The sequence below is a fragment of the Martes martes genome (assembly GCF_963455335.1).
Source record: "Martes martes genome assembly, chromosome: 3".
NCBI lineage: Eukaryota > Metazoa > Chordata > Mammalia > Carnivora > Mustelidae > Martes > Martes martes.
The window spans coordinates 85,587,679-85,614,334 of record NC_137890.1 but is presented as its reverse complement, the minus strand read 5'-3'; the positions used below and the strand labels follow the sequence as shown (position 1 = coordinate 85,614,334).

General features: G+C 56.6%; 1 protein-coding gene across 1 annotated transcript in view; it reads right to left on the bottom strand.

Moving 5' to 3' along the window:
* The window catches only part of HS6ST1 (heparan sulfate 6-O-sulfotransferase 1), a 44,163-nt gene extending 17,791 nt beyond the window's left edge, over positions 1 to 26,372 (bottom strand). Inside the window, exon 1 of the mRNA XM_080799336.1 lies at positions 25,585 to 26,372. Coding sequence (XP_080655462.1) covers positions 25,585 to 26,111 — 527 coding nt within the window. The 5' untranslated portion in view covers positions 26,112 to 26,372. The remainder of the gene's footprint in view (positions 1 to 25,584) is intronic.
* Between the last annotated feature and the right edge of the window lie 284 nt (positions 26,373 to 26,656).

Genomic DNA, 26,656 nt, shown 5'->3' with positions numbered 1-26,656 from the left:
GGTGACCAGAAAGACTGTGGCTATTTGCGGTTCTGGAAGCCCCACCCAGGGTCTCACTGGGGGCTGCATCCTCCCAGTGAGGTGAGGCTTAGGACTGCTCTCTATCAACCCAAGCATGGTCCTTTCTGGAGAAGTCTTCTCCCGTTAGCAAAGGACTGGCTGATGGCATTCTGGGAGAATGCCTGCTGTCCCCCGAACAACCATGGCTGGGTCAACCCCAGCCCTGGATTCTCGCCTGAGCACAAGTGCCGCTCTGCTCCAGGAGTGAGGACCATCTCTTCACATCTCCTTTCGCCCTCAGTCTCTACCAAGCTCCTGCCTGCTGCTCCTGGGCATTGCTCCAGCAGAGTGGGGCTGACCAGCAGGTGACCCCAACCAGGCCTCCAGACCCCACCAGGCTGCTCATGGTGCTCAGGGGCTGCCCATTCCTATCTCGTGCCTGCCCACCTGGCCCTTGCTGGATTCTGACACCTAGCAGGTGAGACTTTTGCCTGGACACACACACTCACCTTGGGTTAAAGGTAAGGTGACTGTGCCCTACTCCCTCCCTGGGTGGGGCCGTGCGCTTGTTGACTCAGCCCAAGACCTGGCCTCTAGAGCCGTGGCCTCTGCTTGTCATCAGCTTGAATCCCAGCCATGGGCTCATGAGCTTGCTCTTGTGGCTTCCAGACCTTTGCTGAGCTCTTTCTCCCACATCCACACAGTCTGGACCTGCAGACCTGCCACAGCTGCCTGGACCCAAGGAGGACAAGGTGGGGGCCCATGAGGGAGGTAGGAGGCTGTGTGAGGCCCTGCCGGGCTGTGCAGCCCACGTGTGAGCTGTACCTGCTCCTGCCATTCACCAGGCAATAGCAGCTTCTGGGACTCTGTGCCAAGATATATCCTGCAGTTAAGCCCGAGCATGGACAGTCCATGCAGCACGATACAGCTTGGCGGACACGGTTCCTGCCAGGCTACAAAGAGCTCAGGGCTTAACTCGAGCTCAGGGGCACACAGTTTGATACCTGTGCCCAGCAACTCCATGGCAACCGGGACGCGCAGCCCTTCTGGGGACTCTGCAGTGACATGGGAGCATACATGTGCATGATGAGCAAAAGCACCACATCAGAGCTCGTGCTACAACTCGAAGCCATTCTGGGAAACACTAAACTGGGCACAGATGAAAGCTGGGACAGAAATGTAACACGGGCCAAAAGCAAAGGCAGCTGGTCCCAGGGCCTGGTGCCCCGGGCTACTTTTTCTTCTGCTTTTCATTTTTCTCATGTTTTTGCTATTTTACATAACCAGGCATATATTATGAAACAAATAAGACAGCAAGATTAAAAGCCTTTATATACCTGATACCATCTGCTTTTTCTCACAGGAGATGCAGAGTCAGAGGCCTGGGAAGCTGGGGGCCTCCCCAGCAGCCACGAGGATGTCTCCAAGGCCATGAGGCTACCAGCTATCTGCTTTTCAGGGGGTCAGAAAGGCCAGAGCTGGGCTGAGGACCACTGGGATTCCCTCTAGGCTCAACTTGCTGATCCCACAACTGGCGTCTGGTCCCACAGAGCCTCTGAATGGACAGGAGGGGGCAGATACTCCCTCTTCCATGTGCACCCATCACCTGCACAAGCACAGTGTGCTGGGGAATGACAGCTTTGTGTGTTCTCTGAACGCTATCTTTATCCAGACACAGACACTCTGAGCCTAAACGGCAACTCTAGACAGAGTCATCTGATACCCAAATTAAATGCAGTGTCCCACTTTCTTCCCCTCTGTGGTCCCTGTGACCCAGCTCTGCTCTCCCAGGGAGGGTGACTACCTCTGGCTGATGTCCTGGGAGAGTGGCCGTCTCAGCAGTGACCCTTAATCCTGGTGGCTGGGGACACCAACCTGTCTAGAACCAAGGAGCCCTCCATCAAGTGCTTCTATGGGGGTGGAAGAAGAGAGGGTGATGCTTGATGTGAGGAGTGGGGCCTAGCAGGCACTCACTAGCTTTGCTCCTATAAATTCTGGATAGGTACCACCATAGACCCCCTCTGTGGATGGGCAAACTGAGGCTCAGGAGTGCCTCCTCTGCCAAAGTCTCCTAGTTACCAGGGGCATCCACACCCACTGAGCAATCTCAGACGCAGGGTCTCTGAGAGGAGCTGGACAAGGCACAGGGTACCGAGTCTGTGGTCTTTCAACCTGCCAAAGGCTCTGCCACTTAGCGGCTGCGTGGCCGACAGGTAACCCAATCCAGAGCCCCTGGACCCAGCCATGAGGGAAGGAGAGAAAGGCCTCCAGAGAATGAACAGCCACAATGGACTCACCTGTTCTCGTCAGTTGTGAGTGGGGGCACCAGGAGAACATGCAAGAGACACAGAGAAAAACCATCCGTCAAATATAAAAAAGCATAAGTAACCCTATATCACCTTAAAAAAAATCAAAACAGTAGTTAAAAATCCTCCTACGAGTAGTCAAGTACTGAGAAATGTCTGCAGCTTACTTTGAAACTGTTCTGCCAAAAAGAAAAAAAAGAGCAGACACACACATAAGTACACCTACACGTGTACGTGTAAGTATGTACATACACAGATACATGCCGGTATGCGGAGCGAGAGCTCATGTGCACGGGTGCGCCTGCCCAAATGCCAAAGCAGTGACAATTAGTGTGTCTGGTGTTAAGGTTGAAAGCTTCACTACTTTGTAGGTTCATTTTTCAAAATAAAAAGGTGGTGGTGGGGGGAAGTCCTACAAAGAAAATGCCAGGCTACTTCTACCAAATTTTTAAACAACAGATTATCCTACCTTGCGCAAACGCTTCTAGACACTGGGAAAGAAGGGCGCCCGCCTTGCCAACCTGTTCTACAAGGCCAACATTACCCCAGCACCAAAATCAGACAAACACAAGAGAAGACAGGAAAATTACAGCCCTTTTCATTCACAATGCATGTGTAAAAAAACCCACACAAAAATCTTACCAAATCCTATACAGCAAAACAAATGGAAGGTACCTCACTATGGCCAAGTCACATTACCCAAGGTATGCAAGGATAGGTTACTGTGAGAAAATTCATAAACGAGACTTATCATACCAATAGGTCACAGACTGCAGCAGATGTATAAAAGACGTTTGATAAAATGAAACACCTATTCCTGATAAAACTCTCAGTAAAGTAGCAATAGAATGAGAATTCTCTTAAGCTGATAGAGCTTACAAAGTAAGCTAGAAGCAATGCAGTCCTCAGGGAAGAGTCAGATGCATTCCCTCTAAGAAGGGAATGGGGTAAAAACGCCCACGCCCCATTCTATACGGGGTGTCTCACCTCACACAATAAAATGGTAAGATGGAGCCTGTTGTCCATCTCATCTTTGTTAAACACCCACGTGTGGGCACCGGGCTGGGGGCTCCACCCTCAGAATCCCAGCTGTGGGGCAGACCTACTTCCGCTACCCAGTGCCCTCGTCCTGAGACCCAGAGTGCCTAATAGGAAAAGGTCTGGCTTGTTCTCAGAGATCTGCAGGGTCCAGAGGTTTGGGGAGGAGTGACAAGAGGCAGTGGCCTCATCAGCTGGCATCCTCCCCGCTCCCAGCCTCCTGGGGGCCAGGTGTCTGACAGGAAGGGCCCCAGGCACCAGGGGAGCTCAGCAGGTGCGTCAGCCAGAGCACCTGCTTCTGAGTGAGCTTAGCAGGCTGGCCTTGACCCCAAGGGGGAACCCCTGGCTGCATGACTTGCGGTCTCCAGGGGCTGATGCCTTGCCTGGAGCAAAGCAGATCGGGACGGTCCACATGTAGGCAGGATGTGGGGCCAGGGCCTCTTCAAGCCTCAGTTTCCCTGTTTCACAGCACCAGGCTTTGCTGCCTTACATCAGCTGGAGCCTTCTCCATCTGAGGGAGGTATGGGTATGCTCAGGTGGCAAGCAGGACCCCAAGAAAGGCCTCTGGACAGATCTGCAGGAAGATCATCCCTGGAAGGACACGTGCTTACAGCTCTGCCCCAGGGCCCTGAGCACAAATGGCCTGGGCCCTGCTCGCACTTCTATCTCTGTTAGCCAGTGGCCCATAGCCTCATCTCCTTGAACATGGTTCTTGGTCCTCCCTTTCCTCTGTCCAACTCTCACCGCTCAGCATCCTCCAAATGTACATTCCTCCTGCTGCCCACCTGGTGAACCCCTGCCAACCTCCTTGATCCTAGGGCAGCTTTGGGGGATGGGGAGGGGGAGCCAGACCTTGTCTGGGGTAGAGGGAGCCATGTGGGGAGAAAGCTGGGGAGAGGAGAGGAGAGCAGGGGGCAGAGCCACATAAGCCCCAGGTGCCAGACCCCCCCACCCCCCCGCACTAGCACAGGAACCAGCTTGGGTGAAAGGGGTGAGACAAGGGACCTGAGAGGGATTATTTCCAGAGGCCCTGCCTATCCCCCCCCGCCCCTTTTAAAAATTATTTGAGAGAGAGAAAGAGAGACAGAAGGAGAGGAGGACCGTGTATTCATGAGAGCTGGCAGTGGGGCAGGGCAGAAGGAGAAGGAGAGAATCTCAAGCAGACTCCCTGCTAAGCATGGAGCCTGATGTGGGGCTCAATCTCATGACCCTGAGATCATGATCGGAGTCAAAATCAAGAGTCAGACACTTAGCCCACCGAGCCACTCAGGCACCCCACCTGCCGATCCTTTCTTAGAGTCCAAGCCCAATAGGACACTGGCTAGGGCAAGGTCCTGGCCTGGCATTTGAGGAAACCTGGCAGCCCATGGGGCAGGGACACCCATACCTTGTGCAGACAAAGAAAGAGCCCATACCAGCCTGAACACAGAAACAAGCCAGGGCTCAAGTCTTGAACTGGAGGGAAAGTGTGTTCTGTGCCCAGGAGCTCAGAGACCTTGCTTCCCATGAGAAGCAGGCAGAAAGTGCCCATGAGCTGGAGCATGGTGATGGGGATGACAGGAAGGATGACAGAGGGTCCAGGGTTGGGGAGATGCCTGCAGGAAAGGACAGTGGCAGCACAGCGGGGCCAGAGTTCCGGCTGTGGGCACTGAGCCTGGGCCACCTTGCTGGGGATGGGCCCAACATGTGGGTGGAGACACTGAAGAAAAAGGAGCAGCTTCTGAAGAAGATTCAGGGCCCTCCGAGGGCTGAAGGCTAGGACACATCGTTCAAGGAAGAGGACCCGTGACTCAGTGGACACATGGTGGGGGGCGGGCTCAGAGGGCAGGTGGGGTGCAGTCTGCTGACGGGCTCCAGCTGGAAAAGATGGCTTGACTCACGAAGGAGGGTGTGTGCAATGTGTGCAAAGGAGATTCTGAAACAGGCCATCTCCCAGTGGGGCTCTGGCTGGGCTTCTGCCTGTTCACAAAAAGTCCCTGGTCACCGGTGCTCCTCCTCCCTGGTAATGACAGGTCCCTAGCACCTACATGATACCCACACTGCCTCCCCGTTGCTGGCAGCACACAAACTATGGGAACCTCCCACCCAGGCTCAAAGATGGAGTGTGCCAGCATGTGGGAGCCGGGGATGGAGGGCCACAGCCTGGACCTAGCGAGCAGGAGACTGTAGGGCCCTGACCATGGAAAGTCACATACCCCAGGGTGCCCACAGACAAGACCAAGAAGCTGCAGCACAAAGTCTCCATGCACTGGAGGGAGGACCTACTATCTCCACCCCCCAGCCACATACTCCCACCAAGGTTCCAACCTGGACATGTCTGTCTCCCTAAACTTCCAAGTGGACAAAGCCCATGGCTGGGAGCTCAGGGTGGGTCCAGGGAGAGCCACCCCTCCTGCTGCTGAGGCTGGTGCAGCTGAATGCAGGCCCTCTTAGCACTTCTGAGGGGCTCTAGGGGTCCCAGGAGTTACCTGAAGACACACACCCCTTTCATGACCAAGGCCCCAGCCTGTGCCATAGGTGCCCACTCAGCCCCATATCACCCCCTTGGGAGCAAGGGCTAATACATCAAGGGGGGACCACACAGCTGTAGCCATCAGAGTGTGGCCAATGGTTTCCCTTTGCCTGCCAGGCCCCCAGGGGAGGGGAGCTCCTTAGGGCTCTGAGTCCAGACTGACATCCCTCCCCAGGATATCTTCCTCCTGTCTGGCCCTGTGTTCACCCCACACCCACCCGCCTGGCCCCATGCCTGACCCTCCCAACTCCGTTCCCATTCCTGCTGCAAATGAGCTCCCAAGGCCATGCTGGGTGCTGGCTCAGGCCCAGGTATGGGGTCCTTTGTTTGGCTGCAAGTCCCTCTACCTGTGCAAGGCCAGTGGTGTCAGTCTTCACAGGTCCTGGCAGAGCTGCTCTCCTCTCCTTCTGGTGCCCCCCCTGCACACCTGGCTTCTTGTGAAACAGCACTGTTTGTCCCAGTCTTGTTTCAGCGAACCTCCTTCTCCCCTTTTCTCTCCCTTCAGACACTCCTGCCCTGGCCCTCCTCTCGGCCACGGGCATATCAAACAATATGGCCTGGCCTGTCTCCCACTGTTTCTAGGGCCACATGGGGCCTAGGCAGAGCGAAGACTCAGAGAAAAGTCAGGGCTTTGAGTCTTGGACTGAAACTGACAAGACAGCATGCGTTTGCTCCATAAAACCAAGACCAAAAGCAGGCAGTGGTGGCTGCTTTGGTGGCCATCACCTACCTATCAGCCAATCTCCTTGCACAGAGCTGGGGATGTCAGCAGGGCAGCTTCCGTACTTCCCAGAAGCCACAGCTCCGACTCCCACTAGAGGAGGGAGCCTCTCTCTGCTAAAGGAGCAGCAGCAGCAGCAAACCATGGGCCTCAAGGGACCTAGGGATGGATCCTCTGCTTGCTGAGGGCACTGCTTTAGGGTGTGTGGGCCTGGGCAGGCATGGCACCCAGGCAACCCAGGAGAGGAAGGCCTAGTGAGATGGGGTATGAGTCAGTCCATGCTAGACAGCAGCATGAAGGCCCCACTGCACGCCCTCCTGGGGCTCTGTAATGAAGTCCAAAGAGTGGTGGCTTCACCAGGCCCAGGGGGGACTCAGAATTGGGAACACATACCCCTACATACTTCTAAAACTTCTTAAAGTGGGGGCATAAACACAAAGCCTGAATAGTGTCTAGAAGGTTAGCCACAGGATGGTAGCCTCCACCCTTCCTGCCAGCTGAGAAGTCTCCCCTCTGTCATCCAGGGCCTCATTTGCTGAGCGGCACCCCCAGAGGCAAAGAGGCACTGTCCCCGAGCTGACACCAACCTCGGTGGGAATCAGGAAACAGAGCAACATAAAGGCTGCAGGCTGGCAAGTGGCGCCAGCTGGGCCATAACTATCCTGTCTGTCCTCAGGAGCCCCCGCACCCAGGAGGGAAGCACCAAGTCTCTTACAGCCCAAGACCCAGGAGCCTCCAGAGCCATAAATGACCCTGTGCAGGGCTCCCTCATAAATCCGGGGTTCCTGAGGCCGTGAGAACTTGGCATGCACCCCCAGCCTCCTGTGGGCTGGTCTGCATTGGGCCTACAAGGACAGAAAGGCACAGAGGACCTCGGGGGTGCCTGGCACCCAGAGCCCATATGTGTGCAGCCTTAGGCCATGGGTGAAAGAAGGAGTCTCATACACCTCAGTATAGACATGGCTGTTTCAGGGCTGCCCACGGGTGCTGAGAATTAACAATCAACCCTCTGACGTGGGAGGCTACCTGGAGGCGAGGGCTCCGTGAGGAGGGGACCGTGGCCATGCTGAGCCAGGCAGAAGCTGAACTGGCCATGTTGGACCTCTCGGGTGGTGGTGGCAGTGGGGTGGGTCTGGGCCCAGTGCGGGGTCCACATGGAGACCATTGCAGGGACAAGACAACTGTGACAGCCCCTGTTCCTCAGCTCTGCCCTATGGCCAGTGGGTTCAGGCTCCACACCTCCCAAGGGTGGGGACCTACACAGTTCTCTCTGCACCTGCCTAGACCCTAAGAGCTGTCCTCCGCATCTGCCTTCCCCAACTTCGGGGCCCAGAGTCTGACCCTGGCTTTGTCTGACTCCTTCCCCAAGACTCCAAGTCAGGGCTCTCTGGGGTAGTAACTCCCACCCCAGCATTATCCACACTGTGCTCTGGACTGTCCTACTCGCTCCGGTGGAGGAAGTAGACCTCTGAAGCATTCCTGGTGGGAATATAAATAGCACGGTGGGTCCTCAACAAAGGAAACATCAAATTGCCATATAACCCAGCAACTCCGCTTTCAGCTATACACCCAAAAGAAATGCAAGTGGAGACCTGAACAGAAATGCGCATCTGTGTTCACAGCAGCAGGATTCACAATAGCGACAGGCTGAGTCCGTCCGCAGATGCGTGCATAAGTACAATGTGACATAGCATACAGTCACACAGTGCTCAGCTGGAGGAAGGAAGCGCTGACACGGGCTTCAGCATGCATAAATCCTAACGATGTGATGCTAAGTGAAGTAAGGTGGCCACAAAAAGGCGAATACTGCAGATTCCGCTTATGTGAGGTCTATAGAGTCATCAAATTCACAGACACAGAGAGTAGATGGTGGTTGCCAAGGGCTGAAGGAGGGGACAATAAGAAGTTAGTGTCTCATGGGCAGTTTCAGCTGGGAAGATGGAAAAGTTCTGGAGATGGATGGTGGTGACAGTTGTACAACAATGTGAATGGACTTAAAACCACTGAACTGTGTACTTTTTTAAAAAAAATGGTTAGAATGGTAAATCTTATGTTATGCATATATGAACACAATTAAAAAAAAAAAAAAAGGCTCTCTCGTGATGGGGGCTCTGCAGCCAGCCCCGGGCCAGGCAAGTCCTCAAGAAAAAAACCACGGCAGGCTCCTCAGGAGAGAAGTCATTTCTCTGGGTACAGTCACCCCAAGGGACCCTCAGTGACTGGGTGACAAAGAGAGTCCACCCAGTGAAACCTGCCCCAGCGGGAGTATGTCTGGGAAGGGGGGTACTTCCTTGGCTCTCCTGGGGAATTGCAGGACCAAAGAGAAGACCCAGATCACCAGGTGTGGCCTTGGATGGGGCAGATATGCATGCAGATCCAGCCCAGGACCCAGGGGTGATCTGAGAACCCCGTTTCTGTTCTTTAGCTGGACACAGCAGGGGTTCAGCAAGTACCCGTCCCTCACTGTGGGGACAAGGGAGCACACAGCCCCCTCTCCAGCCCCCGTACCACACCTCTTATCACATGTGATGCTGGTGACCCGAACGCCACTGGTTGAGGGGGCCTCACACCTCTAACAACCCTGAGGTGGTGCTCTGCTCCCCTGTCCTATGAATGAATGACAGGAGTAAGCAGGCTCCAGGAGGCTCTGGTTTGGCCCTTGGCTGCAGGACCACAAGCAGGAACCAGCCCTCTGCCCCAGCTCTCAACAAACTGCAAGAAGTCACTACCAACCACAAACATTGTGAATTCAATCTTATCCCAAACTTGTCATCTTAAGGTAAACAGAATGAATAGCCCTCTTACCCAGGACCCTTCCTATGGGTTCCAGACACTCCAGCAGGCTGCACTGTCCATCCTAGCCCCATTTGACAGATGAGGAAACAGAGGCACAGACAGGTCACTCTTGCCTGAGGTCTCACACTGGTGAGGAGCACAGTGGGGCTTCAGAAGGGTTCTGTTTCTGAAGATCAAGACCTAATCTGTATCAGGTCCTCAGCAAAGGATAAGGAGACATAAATGACTCATGGTGGCCCAGCCTATTTTGAGGGACTCCAGCTGTTGGTGGGACAGAGGTCAGCAGGGTGGGGGCTGTGGTGGAAAGCAGCTCATGGCCCCTCACCGGCTCCCAGTCCTGCAAACACTGTCCATCTGCCAGGCAGAGATATGAGGTCTACAACAGCAAAAACACCAGCCCTCAGCAGGCAGAAGGCTGCCCCACATCTTGGGGCCGGGAGCACTGGCCCCTTCTATCCATCCAATGAACATCAGGTTTCTCTTTTAAGGCCCAGGCTGGGACAGCGGGAAATGTCAGGCCCTGGTCTGGGTGAGCTAAGTCCCGCTCTGTCAACCTCATTCGGCTCTCTCCTTCTGCACCTTATGCAAAATGGGGGACTTTTCCAGGGACCCCCAACAGATTTCAACCCCAAATTTCTGCACAGAGTCACAGGCACACAAGGCATGCACCGAGGGTGGGGCTGGTGTAGGCAAGATTGCACAGGAAGTCTCCTGGGTTGGGAAGCTGGGACCCTGGTCCCCAACCCACCTTGGCAGTCCCCTAAGTCCCTTAGCTCCCTGGGCTGACACTGGGGTTGATAAAGTGGAGACTGTTGCCCAGGACAAAGACTACCACCCTGCTGGAACCTGGCAGGGATGGGGCACACTGGTGCAGATGGTAGGCCCACTCACCCTCTCCACACTGGCCTCACTGTAGGGCCTTGCCCATGACCTCATGCCATGCCCAGGAGGTGTAGTGTCCTGGAGATGCCCACTCTCCTGACCCTGCACCTCTGGTCTACCTGATTTGCGGTGATGCATATGGGTCTACTGGGGAGGGGTAGTTTGGGGGGCAGGGGGGGTGTCTTCCTGGGGGGCTGTATGTGGGGGCAGTGGGCATGTGCCTCCCTGAGGGCTGGTGGTGTGGGGGGTTTCTGGGGCTTCTGGTCCAGCAGCTGAGCAGCAACTGTGGCTGGAGGTCTACAGTCCCTGCCCCAGGCCTGTTCCTAGTCACCCCTGTCCTCTTCTTCCAACGGGGGAAGGGAGAGGCAGCTGGGCCTCCAGACACAACTATCTGTCCAGTTACCTGTTTGTAATTATCTCTTCAAGCGAGCCTGAAAAACACCTGAGAGGAGAGGGGGAGGAGGAGGATAGGCTGATGCAGGTGCACAGGGTAGGTTCCATGACTGGAGCCTGGCTTCCTACCTAGCAGTCACCCATGCCCTCAGCCCCGCAGTCACATACGTGCTTCTAGTCCCCCTCGGTCTGGGAGCCAGGGGCCCCCACGGTCACTCCAGGAGGCCACCCCAGGGACAAGCCCCAGGCAGCGAAGGCAGCACCGGCTTCAGCCCACCAATGCAGCAGTCTCTTACTCCAACCCAGCCTGAGGTCCTTGCCCGTGGGACCACAACCACTCAGGTTGTCTCAGGTGTGGTAAGGGAGGGGTGATGGCAGCCATAGAGAGCACCCACGGTACACTGCCCATCACACCTGCTTAAGAAACAAGGATGGCTGTCACGGTCATTAGCCGGAACCCCTTCTCCTGGGAGGGCAGTAAGGAGGAAGGGATCCCCAAGGTCCAGCTGTCTGAGGAGTCTGGTCTTTGACCCTCGACAGAACCTCCTGCACAGCCCAGCTGCTGGGCTTCCACTTCTCTGCTGGGGCAAGGGACCTGAGGGGCAGCCTGCCTTGGTTCCAGCCTGCCCCTCCACCCCTCTGCAACGGCAGCAAACCTTCCTTGAAAAGACACTTCCTTATAGTCCTGGCCTGCTCTGAGGGGGTGTGATGAGGGATGGCCCAGCTGCGCAGTGGAAAAATTGCTTGGCTCTTAAAGGGGGCTAGCGGGAAGGAATTGCAAATGGGAGGAAACGTCCCAAAGTGCCCACCACTTGTAAGGAAAAAGGGAATTCTTGTTCCAGAATGTTTCTGAGTCACTGCTGGCTCCACAGCTCGAGCTACTGCCAGGAGTGTGTGAGTGTGGGTGTGCAGCTGTGTGTGGCTGTGTGAGTGTGGTGCCTTTCGCAGCCTGTGGTCAGCCTCCCTCCCTCCTGGGGAGGGGGCCATTGTCCCCCAGGCCCACATGAATGTAGCCCCAGCCTGAAGTCTACTGCTCTGTGAGGTGGAGGATGGCCTGTGATTGGCAGTGACATGCAGTACCGGCCACAAAAAAAGGTCTTCAAACTGGAGAAGGGGCCAGGCCATGTGGCTGGCCCAAGAAAGGCCAAGGCCCCTGCTGTAGTAGCGCTTGCCTGTCACCTCTTCTCCTGGGTGACATACATGGCAGGCATGAGGTGGGAGGGGGCTGGGAGCCCAGGGGAGACGCTGTGCTTATCAGACCAACGGCTGCCACTTGTGTGTATAATCTGAGCAGAGGAGAGAGATGAATAGGCTTCTCCTGACCTCAGGGACACACGGGCAGGTATGAGGCCTGACAGCCTGCCTGTTAGAGCCTGGCCCTCCTGGGACCCTCTGGTACCTATGGAACTTGGGGCTCAGCTGGCCTGAGGGAAAGGGAGGGCAGAGGGCTAGGCTCTCCTTGGTGCCCACTGGGTCCTCTCTGTGGCTAAAGTTAAGCCCCAATCAGAAAACATTCTTGCCAGGGTCACAAAGCCAAATGTGTCCCTGAGGAACACCTGGCGGCACCTGGCAACCTGTTGGGTGCTGGGAACACGGAAGGCTACCGGCCCTCCTGACCCCTCACCGCACGCTTGCAGCCAGGCCCTGCACTGTCAGCTAGTGCTGCTGCCTCAGATGGACTCATGGGGGCACAGCAATGGCAGAATGCCCGGTCCTGGGCCCATGACTCCCTGATCAGGTCCCCAGCTTGAGCGTGTACTCCAGGAAAAACCCTGATGATAAATATTTAAAACATGGCTTCCATGTCTACCACAAAATTTTCCATAGCCTTGAGCTTCCTCTTTGCCGCTTGTGAGATGAACCAGGCTATGGATGACCTCTGACCAGCCCCCCACCCCGCCGCCCCCGCCAGGAGGCTGGGTGTGTTCCTGTGACTGTCTGCCCTCAGCAAGTGGCTGCACCTTACGGAGAAGACCTGAGCCCATCCTGGACCATCTCTCCCTCTCTGAGGACTGGCTCTACAATGACAACTGCCAAGCAGCTGCAGCCATGGGTGTGGCGAGGGCCCAGATGGACCTCTAGGACACCCAAGTTCAAGTACCGAGTCCGCTACCTAAGCCACGTGAACTTTGGCAAGTTCCCTGGACTCTCTGAGCCTCTGCTTCCACCTCTGTAATGGGAGAATAGTGGAGCCACCTCCCGGTGACCTGGACAGTGCCTGCCTCTCCATCTACTGGTTCCTGCAGGCTAGTGCCAAGTCCCCGGCAGGGTGAGTGGGGGTCCAGGGTGCATCCAAATTAAGTCAGAGCAAGATGTCAAAGGACCATAACTTGGAGAAAACCCACATTTGGCCTGGCAGATGGACAGCAGAAACGTCACCCAAGGGAATCAAGGCCCTCATGTTGCCCCTGTTAACTGGAGGGAGCGGACAGTGCAAGCCATAGGGTGTGTCCACTGCCATGACCCCTGGGACCTCCTGCATCTGGGCTGCCTGTCAGACACAGTTGATTAGCCCTGGCGGGGAAAGATGGGGACCACGATTTGATGTCAGTGCCCCTTTCAAGATTGCACAGACGAGGGCTCAGGAAAAACCTGCTGAAGAAATTAAAACAACTCACAGGGCTCCAAGCACAAAGCCCAGGCTGGCTAAGGCTGGGATTTCCTGTTACCTCAGCAGGCAACAGCTGCTGGCCCACAAGGGTCAGGCTCCTACGCCAGCTGGCTGTGTGGCCTGGCCAGGGCTCAGAGCTGAGGCAGGCTGGGGGAGGCCACACATGTCTGCAGGCCACCACCCCTAGCCTCTCTGGTAACCCACTGATCCTCCCAGAGAGGGTTTCCTCTGGAAATGACCCAGAATAGCTCACATGATGAATGGACAGGGCACTGTTCTGCAGGAGACTGGCTGGGCTGCAGTGCCACTCCTAACCTGGCCACCCCATTTGTGGCATACTGGAAGGGACGTGAAATCAACCCTGTCTGCAGCCCCAGGACCAGACTTTCATGCCTAGCATCACCACAGGCTGCCTCTGGCCTGGCAGGCAGATGGACACAGTACCAGAGATGGCAGGGCCCAGGCCGGGGAGCATGCACAGAATGGGGGGTGGTGAGAGAGTTAACAGGATCCTGCTCAACCTTGCCCCGCCAAGCAAGGCCCATCTCCCCAGCCAGGTAGGGTTCTTTGTCTGTGGGGAGTCCCTGCCAAATGCAGAACCACTCTGTGGTTCAGACTGGGCCTCATGGACAGCGCCTGTCCTCCAGACAGACATGGCGGCGTGTGAGGGAGCCCCAGGCACTGGCTGCTGGCCTCTGCTTCTCGAGTCTTCTATGCATCTGACAGGCAAATTGAGGGCTCCATGAGGTCAAACAGGGCCCATAAGCCAGAAGAACGTATCAGGGCACCAGGGCCTCTAAGCAAAGCTCTCATATTCTGGGAGTCTGCTGGCCTGGTGTGCATTTTGTGCCTCTGGGTGAAGCCCTGCCTGATGCCTGCTGGGTTCCCCTTCCACTCAACTGCTCAAGGACGGGGGTCTGCTCCTGCTCTGAACAACCCCACATCAATCTCACCACCCTCCTTTTATCCACTTGGCTAAAACCTGACTACCTTTACTTGATAAAAATGGTGTTTTCTGCTGGGCACAACTTCCCCTTACAGGACTGGGCTTCCTGACAGCTTGCATCGAATGGGTTAAAGGAGGACTTGGAGGCCCTGAACTTCCAGGGTTCCGATGGTGGGCTGACAAGCAGCCTTCTGTCTGGACTTGTATGAGTAGAGCAAGCTGCCCAGACCTGCTTGCCCGCCTGCCTTCTGGCCATGAGGGAACAGAGGAGAGGTGAAAGGGGCCTGTGCCTGGAGCTGTGGTCACTCCTCTTTGGGACGAGGGGCCCTGGAGGGCTGCAGGGAGCTGGGCAGGAAGGAGGGCTGAGGCAACGGTTTGAAGCTAGACAGGTGAGGCCTTGGCTTGGCATACTGGGCAGGAGCTGCACGCTCAGCAGTGGCTCACCTACTACTCCCAGGCTTTGTGTCTGCCTGGGCAAGGTCTCTCCTTATAGGGGACATTAGAAACCTCCAAATTCCCCTGGGAGGCCATCTGCTCTGCCCTTCCTCTGTTCCACCTGCCCTTGATCCCCATGGTACCATCTTGGGCTCCTGGGAAAGCCCATCCTTGACACAGCCTTGTTACCCTTCACCACAGCAGGCAGTGTGTTGGCTTGAACCCTGTGCCCAGGAGATGCCTGGCTCCCCCTTTGCACCTGGGGACCCTGGGGAGGGGGTAACAGGAAGCCCTGGAGCCAGAGGCCTGTGTGCAAAACCCATCTCTGCCAAGTGACAAAATTATTCAGGCTCTCTGAGCCATAGTTTCAACTGTGAAGTGGGGCCCCTAAGAATGAGGCATAAGCAAGCACAGCCTAGCAATGAGCGAGTGTGGCAGATCAGTACAGTCACTCTTTGCTCCTGGCCTGCGCCCTTCAGGTGAGGACACCTGCTTGTCCTGCTCCCCAACCAGCACAGCGCACACACAACGTAAGCAGGGTGCACGTGGCACAGCAGCTCCACTTCACACAAGCCCCCCTCCGTTAGCTGTAGTCTGGCCGGAGGACCTCTGTCTGTGGCTGCGAAGTTTCCCCCATAGGGAATGGGAACCAGGATTTCAGAGAGAATGCCACCCAGCCTCACTGTTCCAAGACGACACCCCCCATCCCCCCACTTGCTGCTGGGATGCAAACGCCAAACTCGATGTCTGCTGGTCCTCTTTTCCCAAGGACACCAATGCTCCAGAAAAGTAAATATTTACACGTTAGGCTCTCAAGCTCGTAACTCGGCGGGGAGATGCTCACCCGCTGCCCATGTTCGTTCATGAGCCCTGTGGCTGCAGGAGCTAATTCTCAGATGGGCAATGATGCATGGGCCACTCCTCCCAGGCCAGCTGGGGATGTGGTCTAGAAGCAAATGCTTCACGTATGGGGCTGGGGCCATGTGGGGCTTAGGGTGGTTGGGGTATATTCTAAGGCCCGGGGATGACGAGAGGAGGGTGCAGGAACCTCGTCCACAGAGGAGGATCATGCAGGGACTGCCCTGGGTATGACTGTAGCAGACAGGGACAGGCACCAGAGTGGAGGCCAAGGCAGTGGTGTCTGGCTCCTGAGCTAGGCCTTCCTCTGGGGAAGCCCTGCCTTGGTTTTCACTGGATGGGAAGGAGGCTCTTGCGACTTTAGAGCAGTGGGTTCCAGGCTCTGGTTTCGACCGTAGGAATCTTTCCCCAATCCAATCTCACAGAGACCCCAACAACCAGGATCTATGGGTGTGAGACGAGAGGCAGGAGGACCCCGTACTTGTTTGGTTTTGTGGGCTAGGCTCACGCAGTGGCTGCCCTGGGTGCTGCTGAGGGCTTCCAAGGAAGGCCCTCAGGGTATCCCTACTGCAGGAAGGATGGCTGGTTAGTCAGCCATCTGTCCATCTTCTCAGTCTTCCAGGCCTCTGGCTGAGCTCCAATGATAGCGGGTCCCACAGGGGTTCCAAGGTCAGCAGGTACACTCCCCTCCATACCCTGCATGTGTACTCGGTGCCATGGACTGGAGGGCAGAGGCCTGGCTGGCCTGCCTGGCCCACACCAGCACAGGCATTCAGTAAACCAAATGCTCACAGTGACTTGCAGTATGGAAGGACAGTGGGGAGGACTTCTAGCAAGCACAGAACCCACAGAACTTCGTACTAGGAGACCCCTCAGGGCAGAAAACAGCCCAGAGACACAAACAGGTAAGTGGCAGCAACCTTGTAATAGGATGCTTGTCTCACCAGCCACAGGGACAGGCGCTAAGACCATGGCGGTACATCTCACAGCTGCTGGCCTGGCAAAGATGACAATGTCTTTTGTCAGGCCACATGGTGGGGGCACATCAGGCACAGTGTGGGGGACAGACCTCAGGCACGGCGTCACGGACCACCTGCCCTCCAGCCCACTCCCAGGGACACGCGAGGAGGGGTGGCCAGGCCTGGCTACTCCCACCTGGTCTGTAAAACACTCCTCCTGTCTGTTCTTGGAACAAAGCACGGGAAAAAAAGAGATGCGTCTAGACAAACTTGATGTTAAATCCAGCAGTCGATGAATTAAATATGCATGTCATGGACCAACATGGATAAATCTCAACAACAAGGCTGAGTGAAGAAAGCAAGTTGCACAAGGTCAAGTACAGTCTGATGCAAGTTCTGAAAGGTGCATAAACAATGCTAGGTGCTGTTTAAGGAATACATGTCTGCAGGAAAAATATACAAAAGAGTGCTGACAACCACGAAACACAGACAGTGGCGAGGGGGGCAACAGGGCAGAGGGGAGCCACACTAGGCTGCCTTGGCGCCCCTATTTTAAACCCTCAGCCTGCAGTAAGGACAGAGGGACTGGAGCCCCAGGTCACAGCCACCACCAAGTGAAGACCTGCCACATCACACCCATCAGCGCCTGTTGGAAGGAGAGCACAGCCCGAGGGCTTGCTTGATATCCAGGGACGAAGCACAGCAAAGCCCTTGATGGGAAGGAACAGGGTGGGTCCCCAGTGCCACAGCCCAGGGTGAACAGGAAACCCCCACAGCTGAAGCACAGCATGTCTCGCATCTCAGGTTGTCATGTTGGAAAACCAGTGATGCTTGGTGGATGTCCCACATGATGGGACCCTAGCTAGCTACCTAGACTTTGAGTGCTGTAAGGAAGCCTCCTGCTGGCCCTCAAGCTGACCACCACAGGTTCCAAATGCCTAGCTGGTCCTGAAGGACCCCTCCCTGTCCTCTGAGAGAGGGGATGCACTGTGGCCTCTTGTAAAACAGTCTCCAGCACCAGGCACATTCCAACTACTCCCCTGAGACAGGCACTGTCAGTATGCCCATTTTACTGATGGGGAAACGGAGCTCACAGAGCTCGAGAGTGGTAGAACCAGGATTTGACCCAGCTGGTCCTGTTCCAAGCCCGAGGCCCCCACCCTTGCTCTGCTGTCCACTCTGCCCACCTGCTCTTCCAGCTCTCCCACTGGCTTTGAGCTGTTTCCTCCCGCTGGCTTCTTTGCTGCCAGGCTGCCCATGGACGGCCTTTGTCCTTCCAAGCTGCGGTGGGCAGTGAGAAGCTTATGGAGCTGGCTAACTGCTGGGGTCTGGTTTGTCCGACGCCTCCTGCTACACCCAGGCGGGCAAGGGCAACAAGGCTCAGAGAGTTCCAGGCATACCTGGGTCCCAGGCTGGTGTGACTCAAGGGCTCAGACGTTCAGGTGTCCACCCCGGTGCATCGCAGCAGTCTCCAGAGACCCAGGGTCCCCTGCTCCTGCCTGGCCACTGACCCCCTTCAACTCCACAGCTTTATAAACAATTAACTGCAGGGTTTTAATCTCTCTAGTTACCATCTTTCTAGACAATTGTTGATTTGCTGTGACCCCCCCACCCCCCATTTGGGCCTTTTAAACGTTCCTTGTGTAAACACACGGAGGCAGCTGCGATGCTCACATGCGGCCCTCGGAGCCGGGCCAGATGCACAGCTGTCGGGGGCTGCCTCTCACTGAAGCCCCCGCCCCGCCACCACAGCCAGCCCCATGCTGGGCTGTAGCTAGCCACTGACAGCTGCCTTCACTCGAGGGCCTGGGCCCCACTCCTGGCTATGACTTGGATTGCAGAATTCTAGAGGGTTAGAGAGGGACTCCTTTAAGACCCAAACATAATCTGGGGCTGGAAGGACTATGCAGTCATGGACAACAAATCACTGGTTCCTTTGGAGAACCAAATGACAAACTCCATAACCCCATTTTTGAGATGGGGAAACAGGCTGCCTAGGGGGCTCCCCTCTCCTCCTCTGGTTCCTTGTGGAGGCCCCGAGTTGCTGCCTGGACCCTGTGGAAGGAACCCAAAGTGAGTCCCACCTGTCTCCGTCCTCACTGGGGCCTCAGAGCCCTGTCTACACAGAAAGGACCCATGAGCTTCTGTGGAACTTGGGATGCCAGTCCCCACAGGCAGCCCTGGTGAAAAGAGGCCCCAGGATGGTTGGCTAAGTGAATGAAGGACCAGCAGCTGCGGTGGGGGTGGGACCTGAGGGCGGTCCATGCGCTCTGGAGGAAGCCTCCAGAGAGGTGGAAGCAGACAGCACTGCAGGGAAGGGCTGCTGACTGGCCTGTGGGGCTGTGCTGCCCAAGCAGAGCTCCTAGCACCCAGAGCTGGCCAGAGCCTGGTCAGGGGCTGTGGGTGACTGTGGGAGAGAAGGGCTGCACCAGCTGGTTTCTGCTTCCCCATCAAGGAAAACAGGCCCCAGACCCCAGGCCCAGGCTGGGGCAGCATGTGTGTGGTCTTCAGTGGCTGGACATCCTATGCCCACCATCCTCCCAGCTGATCCTGATGTCCTCTAACAGGTGTCCATGGCAGGCAGCCTGGGATCAACATGCTAACTACCTGGTATGTGGCTACGTACACACCACACTTCCAGAATAACCAGCCCTGCAAGCTAGGGACTTGGGACACAGCCACATCAGGAGCCTCGTGGGGGAACCAGAAATTGGACCACAGGTCCCACAGCCTGAAAGTGATGGGCCTACATTCAGGGGCGGCCTGGACACCAGCACCTGGGCCTCTGTCTGAATCTTTGTAGCTGGGATAGCATCTCACCCCAGTGGCCCTGGTAACCCGAACAGAGAGCCAAAATTTAACAGGGAGAAAAAGAGCCAGTGGAGTTCTGGAGGAGGCAAGAACAAGAGTCTGGAGAGACAGAAACCTGCCTGTAAACACATCTCCTCATCTGTGAGTGCTGGCAAGTGAGGCCGACATATAGGCCTCAAGGAAAAGGAGAGCAGGGTTGCCAATAAGAAGGGTCCACGTGGTTATAAATAATTGCTGAGGAGAAGTACTTAGAAACCATCTTCTCAGGAGAGAGCCTGAGCGCCCTGCCTGTTTCTCAAACCCTCAACAGACCAGCTGAATTATGTGCTGGAGGGAATCACACAACCCCTCCACCAGGGCCAGGTGGCGGGCTGGTGGCTGCAGGCCCTCAGGACCCCTGTGGACAAGCGGATCACATGGGAGGGCAGCGGGGGGCAATGGCCAGGCTGTTAGGGAGGCCCCTGTGCACTGCCACAGACGGCTGCCAGCAGCACCACCGTGCTACCCTGCCAGAGCCAAGGGGATGGTGCCTGATTCTTGTCTCACTGCTACTCGGGTGAAGGCCGCCAGATGTTTTCCAGTAAAGCGACGACTCAGGTCTGCGTGTGAAATTGCCCGTGTCTGCCCAGGGTCTTGGAAGCTGCATGTGCTGAACCTGGTGGGTCTGCCTGAACGGTTGGCTATTGTTCTCATCCACAGACAGTCTTCCCGGCTGGGCATGGGGGGCTGGTGCAGCAGAGGGCTGGTGGGGCAAACAGGCTTTGGGACAGACATCTCAATGTCAGCTCCTGGCTCTCCAGGCTGAGGGACTCTGCAAGTTACCCACCTTTTCGGGGCCTAGACTTCCTTGGGTGGGAAATTGGGACAATCGTCATATGCCTGCATTGTCGGGGTGGTGAGGCCAAATGAGATGACCCATCCCAAGTACCCACTGAGTGCTTGGGGGACAAGAGCCAGCCTCCTTTCTGCACCCTGGCCTCCCCAGATTTGGGTCCCCATAGCCCAGCACTCCTCTCCTTCGCCCCAAATGGCAGAGCTGCACCTGGCTGTGCACAGGGCCAAAAAGCAGATATCCGTGAGCAGATGAGCAGGTATGTGGGGTGACTGGGCATGGCTCCTTCCAAATCCCCTGAGATTTAGACCACCTCTAAGGGTCCATGCACCAAGCAGGACTTCTGGATAAAAACCACAGAGAGACATATTTTGCTGATTTAAGAAAGTAAACTCTTTTCAAACCCACAACACTGTTCAATACCAAACGGGCACCCAAATACCACATGTGGCAACATGGTAAGGTGCAGACTTTCCCAAAAGCAACTTCACACTCAACACTGATAGTATTTGAACCTTCAGACCTTTCAACTCAGAAATCCCTCTCCTACGAGCTTACAAAGGAAATCAGAGCTACGGAAAACATTTACACATGAGGACACTCACTCCAGCATTACTTATAGGAGCCAGAAATGGGAAATCTGCACGTTCAACAACACAGCAGAACTAACAAGGCACCCAGAGGGGGGTCGTCTGCAGCTACTAAAATATTAAGTTTTTAATAAGAAGAAACAACATTTATGGGGAATTTACATTACGGTTTCAATTATAGTAAAAAAAAAGTATGTGTGAGGAATACAGTTTTCTTTTCTCTTTTATGTTTTCCTCCCAATTATCACATAATTATTACAACAACAACAACAACAAAAGAATGAGATGTGAAAGAAAAAGACTCAGAGTCCCTTAAGGATGACAAAGCCAGGCCTCCGCTGACCGCCTGCCACTCCCCAAGTACAGCAGCTGAATCTCTCACACTGCCAACCGAGAAAGAAAGAAAAAGACAAGGGGCCTCACAGACCCCATGGGTAGGAGCTGGGCCCCCTGGGAAAGGCTCTCTGACCTGGGAGCAGACAGTCTGCAGATCAGAGCTAGCCCACTTCAGCACAGTGGTCCAGCCCACTCTGCATGGCTCCAGGTTTTATAAGTGAGGGGCCTAGAAGGACAGGAAGCCCTGGTCTTGCAAATCCTCACTGCTTTAAAGAAAACATGAGTTACACAAATAACCTCACAAGCCAGAGCACCATTTAACATAATCCTCAGTAAGCTATTTGAAAGTTTGCCTTCTCATGCATTTGCCTAAAAAGAAGATGTGTTTTGTTTTGGCTATGAATGAAAATCTAATTCCGAACACCTTGACCTCACATTCCCCTCATCTCCATGCAAGGCTTCCCTGGATGATTCAGGTCATGGTGACACCCAACCAGGTCCCTTAAGTGGCTGGGCCCCATTCATGGGTTCCAATCATGTGCTCTAGGTAACATCTGCCCCAGTGTAGGCAAATGCAGGCCTTGTCCCTTGATCACGTATGAGAGAGTAACTGTGAAGGCAAGCTGGAAATTGTTGAGTGCCACAGAAAGAACTGCCACAAAAATGCCCGAATCTTAAGTCTGTCCAACCTGGCTGAGCCCACTGAGGGGCCCCTGAGGCCCTCTGGGACCAGCACTGCACTCAAGGCTGACTCTAAATCTCATTCACTAAAGGACTCATGGAGGGGCACAGCTCCTGGAGAGGGTGTGGGGCCAGGAAGAGAACATTCTAGTTGGTGCCAACACGTGGGCAGTACCCACTCAGCATCCGGCCAGTGCCAGATGCTGTGGACATGCCAGGATGGCCAAGGGCATCTAAGGCAACAGGATGCTGCCAGGGAAGTCTTCCTGGAGGAAGGGGAAGCAGAGCTGAGGCTGAAGGGTGGGGAGAAGCCAGCAGAGGAGTGGGAGGAGAGGACAGCATGCTGGGGCAGAAGGTAGCAAAGGCTGAGCTGAGAGCACTGGCAGATTTCTGGAACACAGAGGAACTCAGCATCGTGGAGGGTACATGACCAGAAATGAGGCTGGGCACTGAGAGGGCACAAGCCATCAATTCTAGGGCTCCCACACAGCATTATCACAGATGCTGGGAACCCACCAGGGGCTCCTGGGGGGCCCTGCTGTAGAGAGGGTATGGCTAAGCCCAATACCACATGGAAGTGGCCTGGAAGCCATACTGGGGACCGAAATGCTCCTGGTGGCTCCAGATGAAGCCTACACAATTTCAGGAATTTCCAGGGCCACCCAGGCTAGACCTCAACTGTGTCTCCTCTTCTGTCCCCTTTAGGCAGATGAAGAGAGGAAGGAGAGACATTCTGGCCGTTAGGAGAACCATTCTGACTCTACGAAATGACGCAGAGCATGGGGTGCAGAGACACTAACCGAAGTGGTCCTTGACAACAGCTGGCCAGCCACTTGCCAGCTGCCTTGGTTAGCCACACTACTGCAAAGTCAGTCCTTCTTGGGGGCCTTTCAAGTACACTGGCTGATGTGAGCAGGTGTCGCAGCCCCCTCCGTGGACACAGGCCATATAACAGGGACCTACTGATGCGTTGCTCACACACCTTTTTCTCTCTTTCAACTTAGGAAGTACTAACCACTGCTAGAAGTTGCAAACTGTATGCCAGGAAGGTACATCTCCCCATCTTGAAGTTCGTCACCACAACACCTGCCCACCTAGAACCCCCAAGACTGATGCTGTGTGATGGGGAGGTACTGGAGCCATGGAAAGCCCCACTCCATTGAGTCAGAAGGCCTGCCTCTCCTAGGCCCCCCAGTACCACAGACACTAGCACCAGGAATTGGGAGAGGCTTGGTGCAGTTTCTAGAAGCACTCCTCATGGCAGGGAGCATTCGTTCATGCCCTGCGACATGCCTGGCCCTGGGGACCAGGGAGGAAGGAAAGGTCCTCACCCTAAGCCCAGACCCCCAGGGACCTGTCAGAGTGGCTCTCAGAGCCAGGTCCATCCTCTCCTCAGTTACCCAGCCAAGTGGTCACTCCAGCACTCACATGGCCATGAGGGAGAACAAGCCATAGTCTTCTGGGAGGAGGGCGAGGGTGACATCTGGGGCTCCTGAAACCAGGTATCCCATGGAATCTCGGCACTGACAATACTTGTCCAGAGTGGTGCGGGGTCCCTGGGGCAGGTGGGAGACCTGTATCCCTACCTTCAAAAGCACCCTGGTCCAGTCCCAGACTACAGGAATACTCAGCAGGTGAACTTTAGTCAGATGGGCTTATAAACACACAAAGCCAAGATGACCCCGCCTGTTAGGGAAGCTCATCAAAAAAGCAATCTACCTAGCCTCTGGAACAGAAATGAAGGGAGTGGGGGCGAACAGCACAGAGGAAGCTCTGTCACTTGCCTCATGGCACAGGAGAGGGAGGGCCTTTTGAGGACCCTGGAAACCCTGCCTCCACCTGGCCTGCATGCTGCTGAGCTCAGCAACGTCCAGGCAGAGGGGCTGGCAGCCCCCCATAGCAAGAGGCATCCGGCTGACTAGGCAGGCATTTTCTTTTCTTGCTACACACGCCCACCTTGAGGAGCGGGTGCTGGGCCTCCCTTGTGTGGCACAGGGGGACCCTGTCTGCTGCACTTGGTCTCCCGACTCTTCTCTGAAAGGGTGGCTGGGCTCTTGCTCTGTTGGACAAACTCCAGAAAAGGAAGGTCAGGGGCCCTTCATTCTGGTGACACAAAGGGAAACAGCCTCAGGAGATAGGCCGCAGAAAAAGTGTCCTGGTCCTGGCAGCCCCCTGAACAAGTTCCGCACACTGTTCCCTCTGGGATTCTCCCAGGCTAATTCCCTCTGGCAGACAGGATGGTACTTACTCCCATCCCCACTCCTGCAGGCAGGGAGGTGCCCCCCTAGGCCTATTTGGGTTGGTCAGTGCCCAGTTCTAGGGGACTACAGTCTTGGTGGGCCAGCAGATGCAAACCCCAGACCCTGGCTCAGTATGGTATAGACTGGCTGACCACGGTGGCAAAGGGGTGGGGGGTGGGCGCTACATCAGGAAAATGCACTCATGCAGAGTAGACCAAATGCTGAACAGGAAGCAAGACTTCAAAGGCTTTGGGATGGTAGATCTGTTACCAGTGGAGAATTAAGAGACCTGTAACACCACGTCACAGGCTTGGAGCTGCCATCTGTGGGCAGGAGGTGGGGCAGCCAAGAGAAAGTAAGATGACCTCTGACCCTAGCTCCAGCGCTCTAATTTCCTGGCAGTATGGGAAGACCACAGGAGGACTGAAGAACTGAGCAGGACAGCAATGCCATGGACCACGCTTAACTGTGGACTGGCCAGATCCTCAACCTTTATCCCCCAAACACACCAGAGACCCTGCCCCGTCCTGACTCAGAAGAGTGACAACAAACACACCTACTCGGTTCACAGAAGCTCCGCCACCCCCAGCCTATCTGTAAGTGCAGTCCTAAGACAAATAGAGAAGATAAACAAAAGACAGGCAAGAAGACCTCATTCCTGGCCCTTCCCAGCCCAGATATCATGGGGATATAAAGAATCCAAATAAAGAGTCCAAATTTTAAGCTCCGGAAACCCAGCCTGCCCTCTGAGATTATGGTTACAAAGTGCTTCCCAGGAGAGCTGCCCCCCACACAGGTCATCCTGGAACTCCAACCTCCACAGAAATGGGGGGCAGCCAAGGAAAGTGATTGAATAGGTACCCCTTACCAACTCAGTTCCCCCAATCTAGCAGTCGGTCTGCTTTTGCTCCTCTTTCAGAGAGAGCTTGCAACTGGTTCTGGCCCAACTGGTGAGGGCAGGCAGCACTGCCTCCTCCCTGCCCCCAGCCCCAAGTCACACTCAGGCCTTTGTTCTACCTGCACACACCGGCAGGCAAAGCCCACCCCTTTCCCTGTCAGCTCTTCTCCAGCCCTCTCCAGGCAGGATGGGGGGTGGGGTGGGGGGGCTCACAGGTGCAGGGGGAGAGGCACTTCACTTCGCTCACTTCCGCTCCGGGTGTGTGAGCAGCCAAGGTAAGCGAACATTCCAGGTGGGCTACACACGCAAAAGAACCCACTTTCCCGCCGGACAACACCAGGCCAGCCGGACTCACAGCTAGGGCGGGCCACATTTTACACTGGCCCATGGGACAAGGCAAGTGACAACCCAAGATAATGGGCTGTGACCCGAGGGACGCTCAGGCACTGCACAACCTGGGGGGCGAGGGTGGTGGAGGAGAGAAGTTGAAAGGCGAGGAGGTGGAAAGGATGAAAATAGAGGGCAGGGTGAAACGGGCCGCAGCAGAGGAACTGGAAGCTCCGGGCGCCCAGCAGGTCGGGAGGGGGTCCAGAGAGGCTGCGGCGAGTGGGGGCCCCAAGAGAACAGGAGACGAGGGCAGGGAGGGCAAGGAAGGTAGAGCGGGCCCAGGGCAGCCCAGCGGGGGCACGGCTCGGGGGCAGCCGCCGCCAGCTGGGACCCGGTCGCTCCGGGCGCTCACCTGGGCGTGCGCAACGCGGCGGGGTCGCGACGGTCCAGCACGCCGGGCACGCAGTTGGTGAGCTCGGTCCAGTCGGCGTGCAGCCCGCAGCTCCAGCCCGTAGAGAAGCGGGAGAAGAGCCAGGTCTCGCGGCGGTTGGGCCGGTAGCAGGTGCACTTCTTCTGGCCGGGCCGGCAGTCGCAGGGCACCTCGAGGCGCACGTTCTGCACGAGGTGGCGGCCGAAGGTGGTGCCACCGGTCTTCTGGATGTGCAGGAAGACAATCACATCGTCGCCCTTCATGTCGAACCGCAGCGAGCGCTCCAGCTCGCGCACCGGGAAGTAGTACTTCTTTTCGTAGTGCGGGTCGGGTGTGGGGAAGAGGTCCAGGTCGTCGGGCGGCGCGCGGCCGCCGGGAGCGCCCAGGCTCAACCCCGGGCCCGCGTACTGGTACAGGATGAGCATGAAGCACGCTGAGCCCGCCACCACCAGCACGAACTTGCTGGCGCGCTCAACCATGGTCCTGCCGCCGGCGCGCCGCCGCCGCATGTGTCACCATCGCCGGCGGCCCGGGCGCGGGGCGCGGGGCCTGGGAGGGCGGGGGGCGCGGGCGCAGCTGCCTTCGCCGCCGCCGCCGCAGCCGCCGCAGCCGCCGCCCGCGCTCCGGGCCGGCCCGGTTACTCGGCGCCCAGGCCGCCCGCAACGGCACGGGCCCCGGCCCTGCGCGGCGCCATGGCTGCTCTCCGCCCGGCCCCGGCTCCGGCTCCCCAGGCCCGACCCCGGGCTCGGTTCCGGCTCCGCTCCGGCCCCGGCCCCGGCCCGCGCCCCCTGCGGCCCGGTGCCGGCCACTCTCCTCCGCGCCGCGCCGAGAACGCTCTGCGCCGCCCCGCGCGCCGCCGCGTCTCCGCAGTCCGCCGCCGCCCCGCCCCGGCCCGCCCCCGGCCCGCCCCCGCGGCGCCTCTTGCCGTTGTCGCCCGCGCCGATCCCCGGCTCCTCCCCTGGAGCTCGCGGGGCCTCAGGCTGGTGCTGGGCTCTGGGATCCGGGTCTGTGGCCGTGGCCGGAACGCTCCGAGGCGGGCCGCCGCCGACTTGGA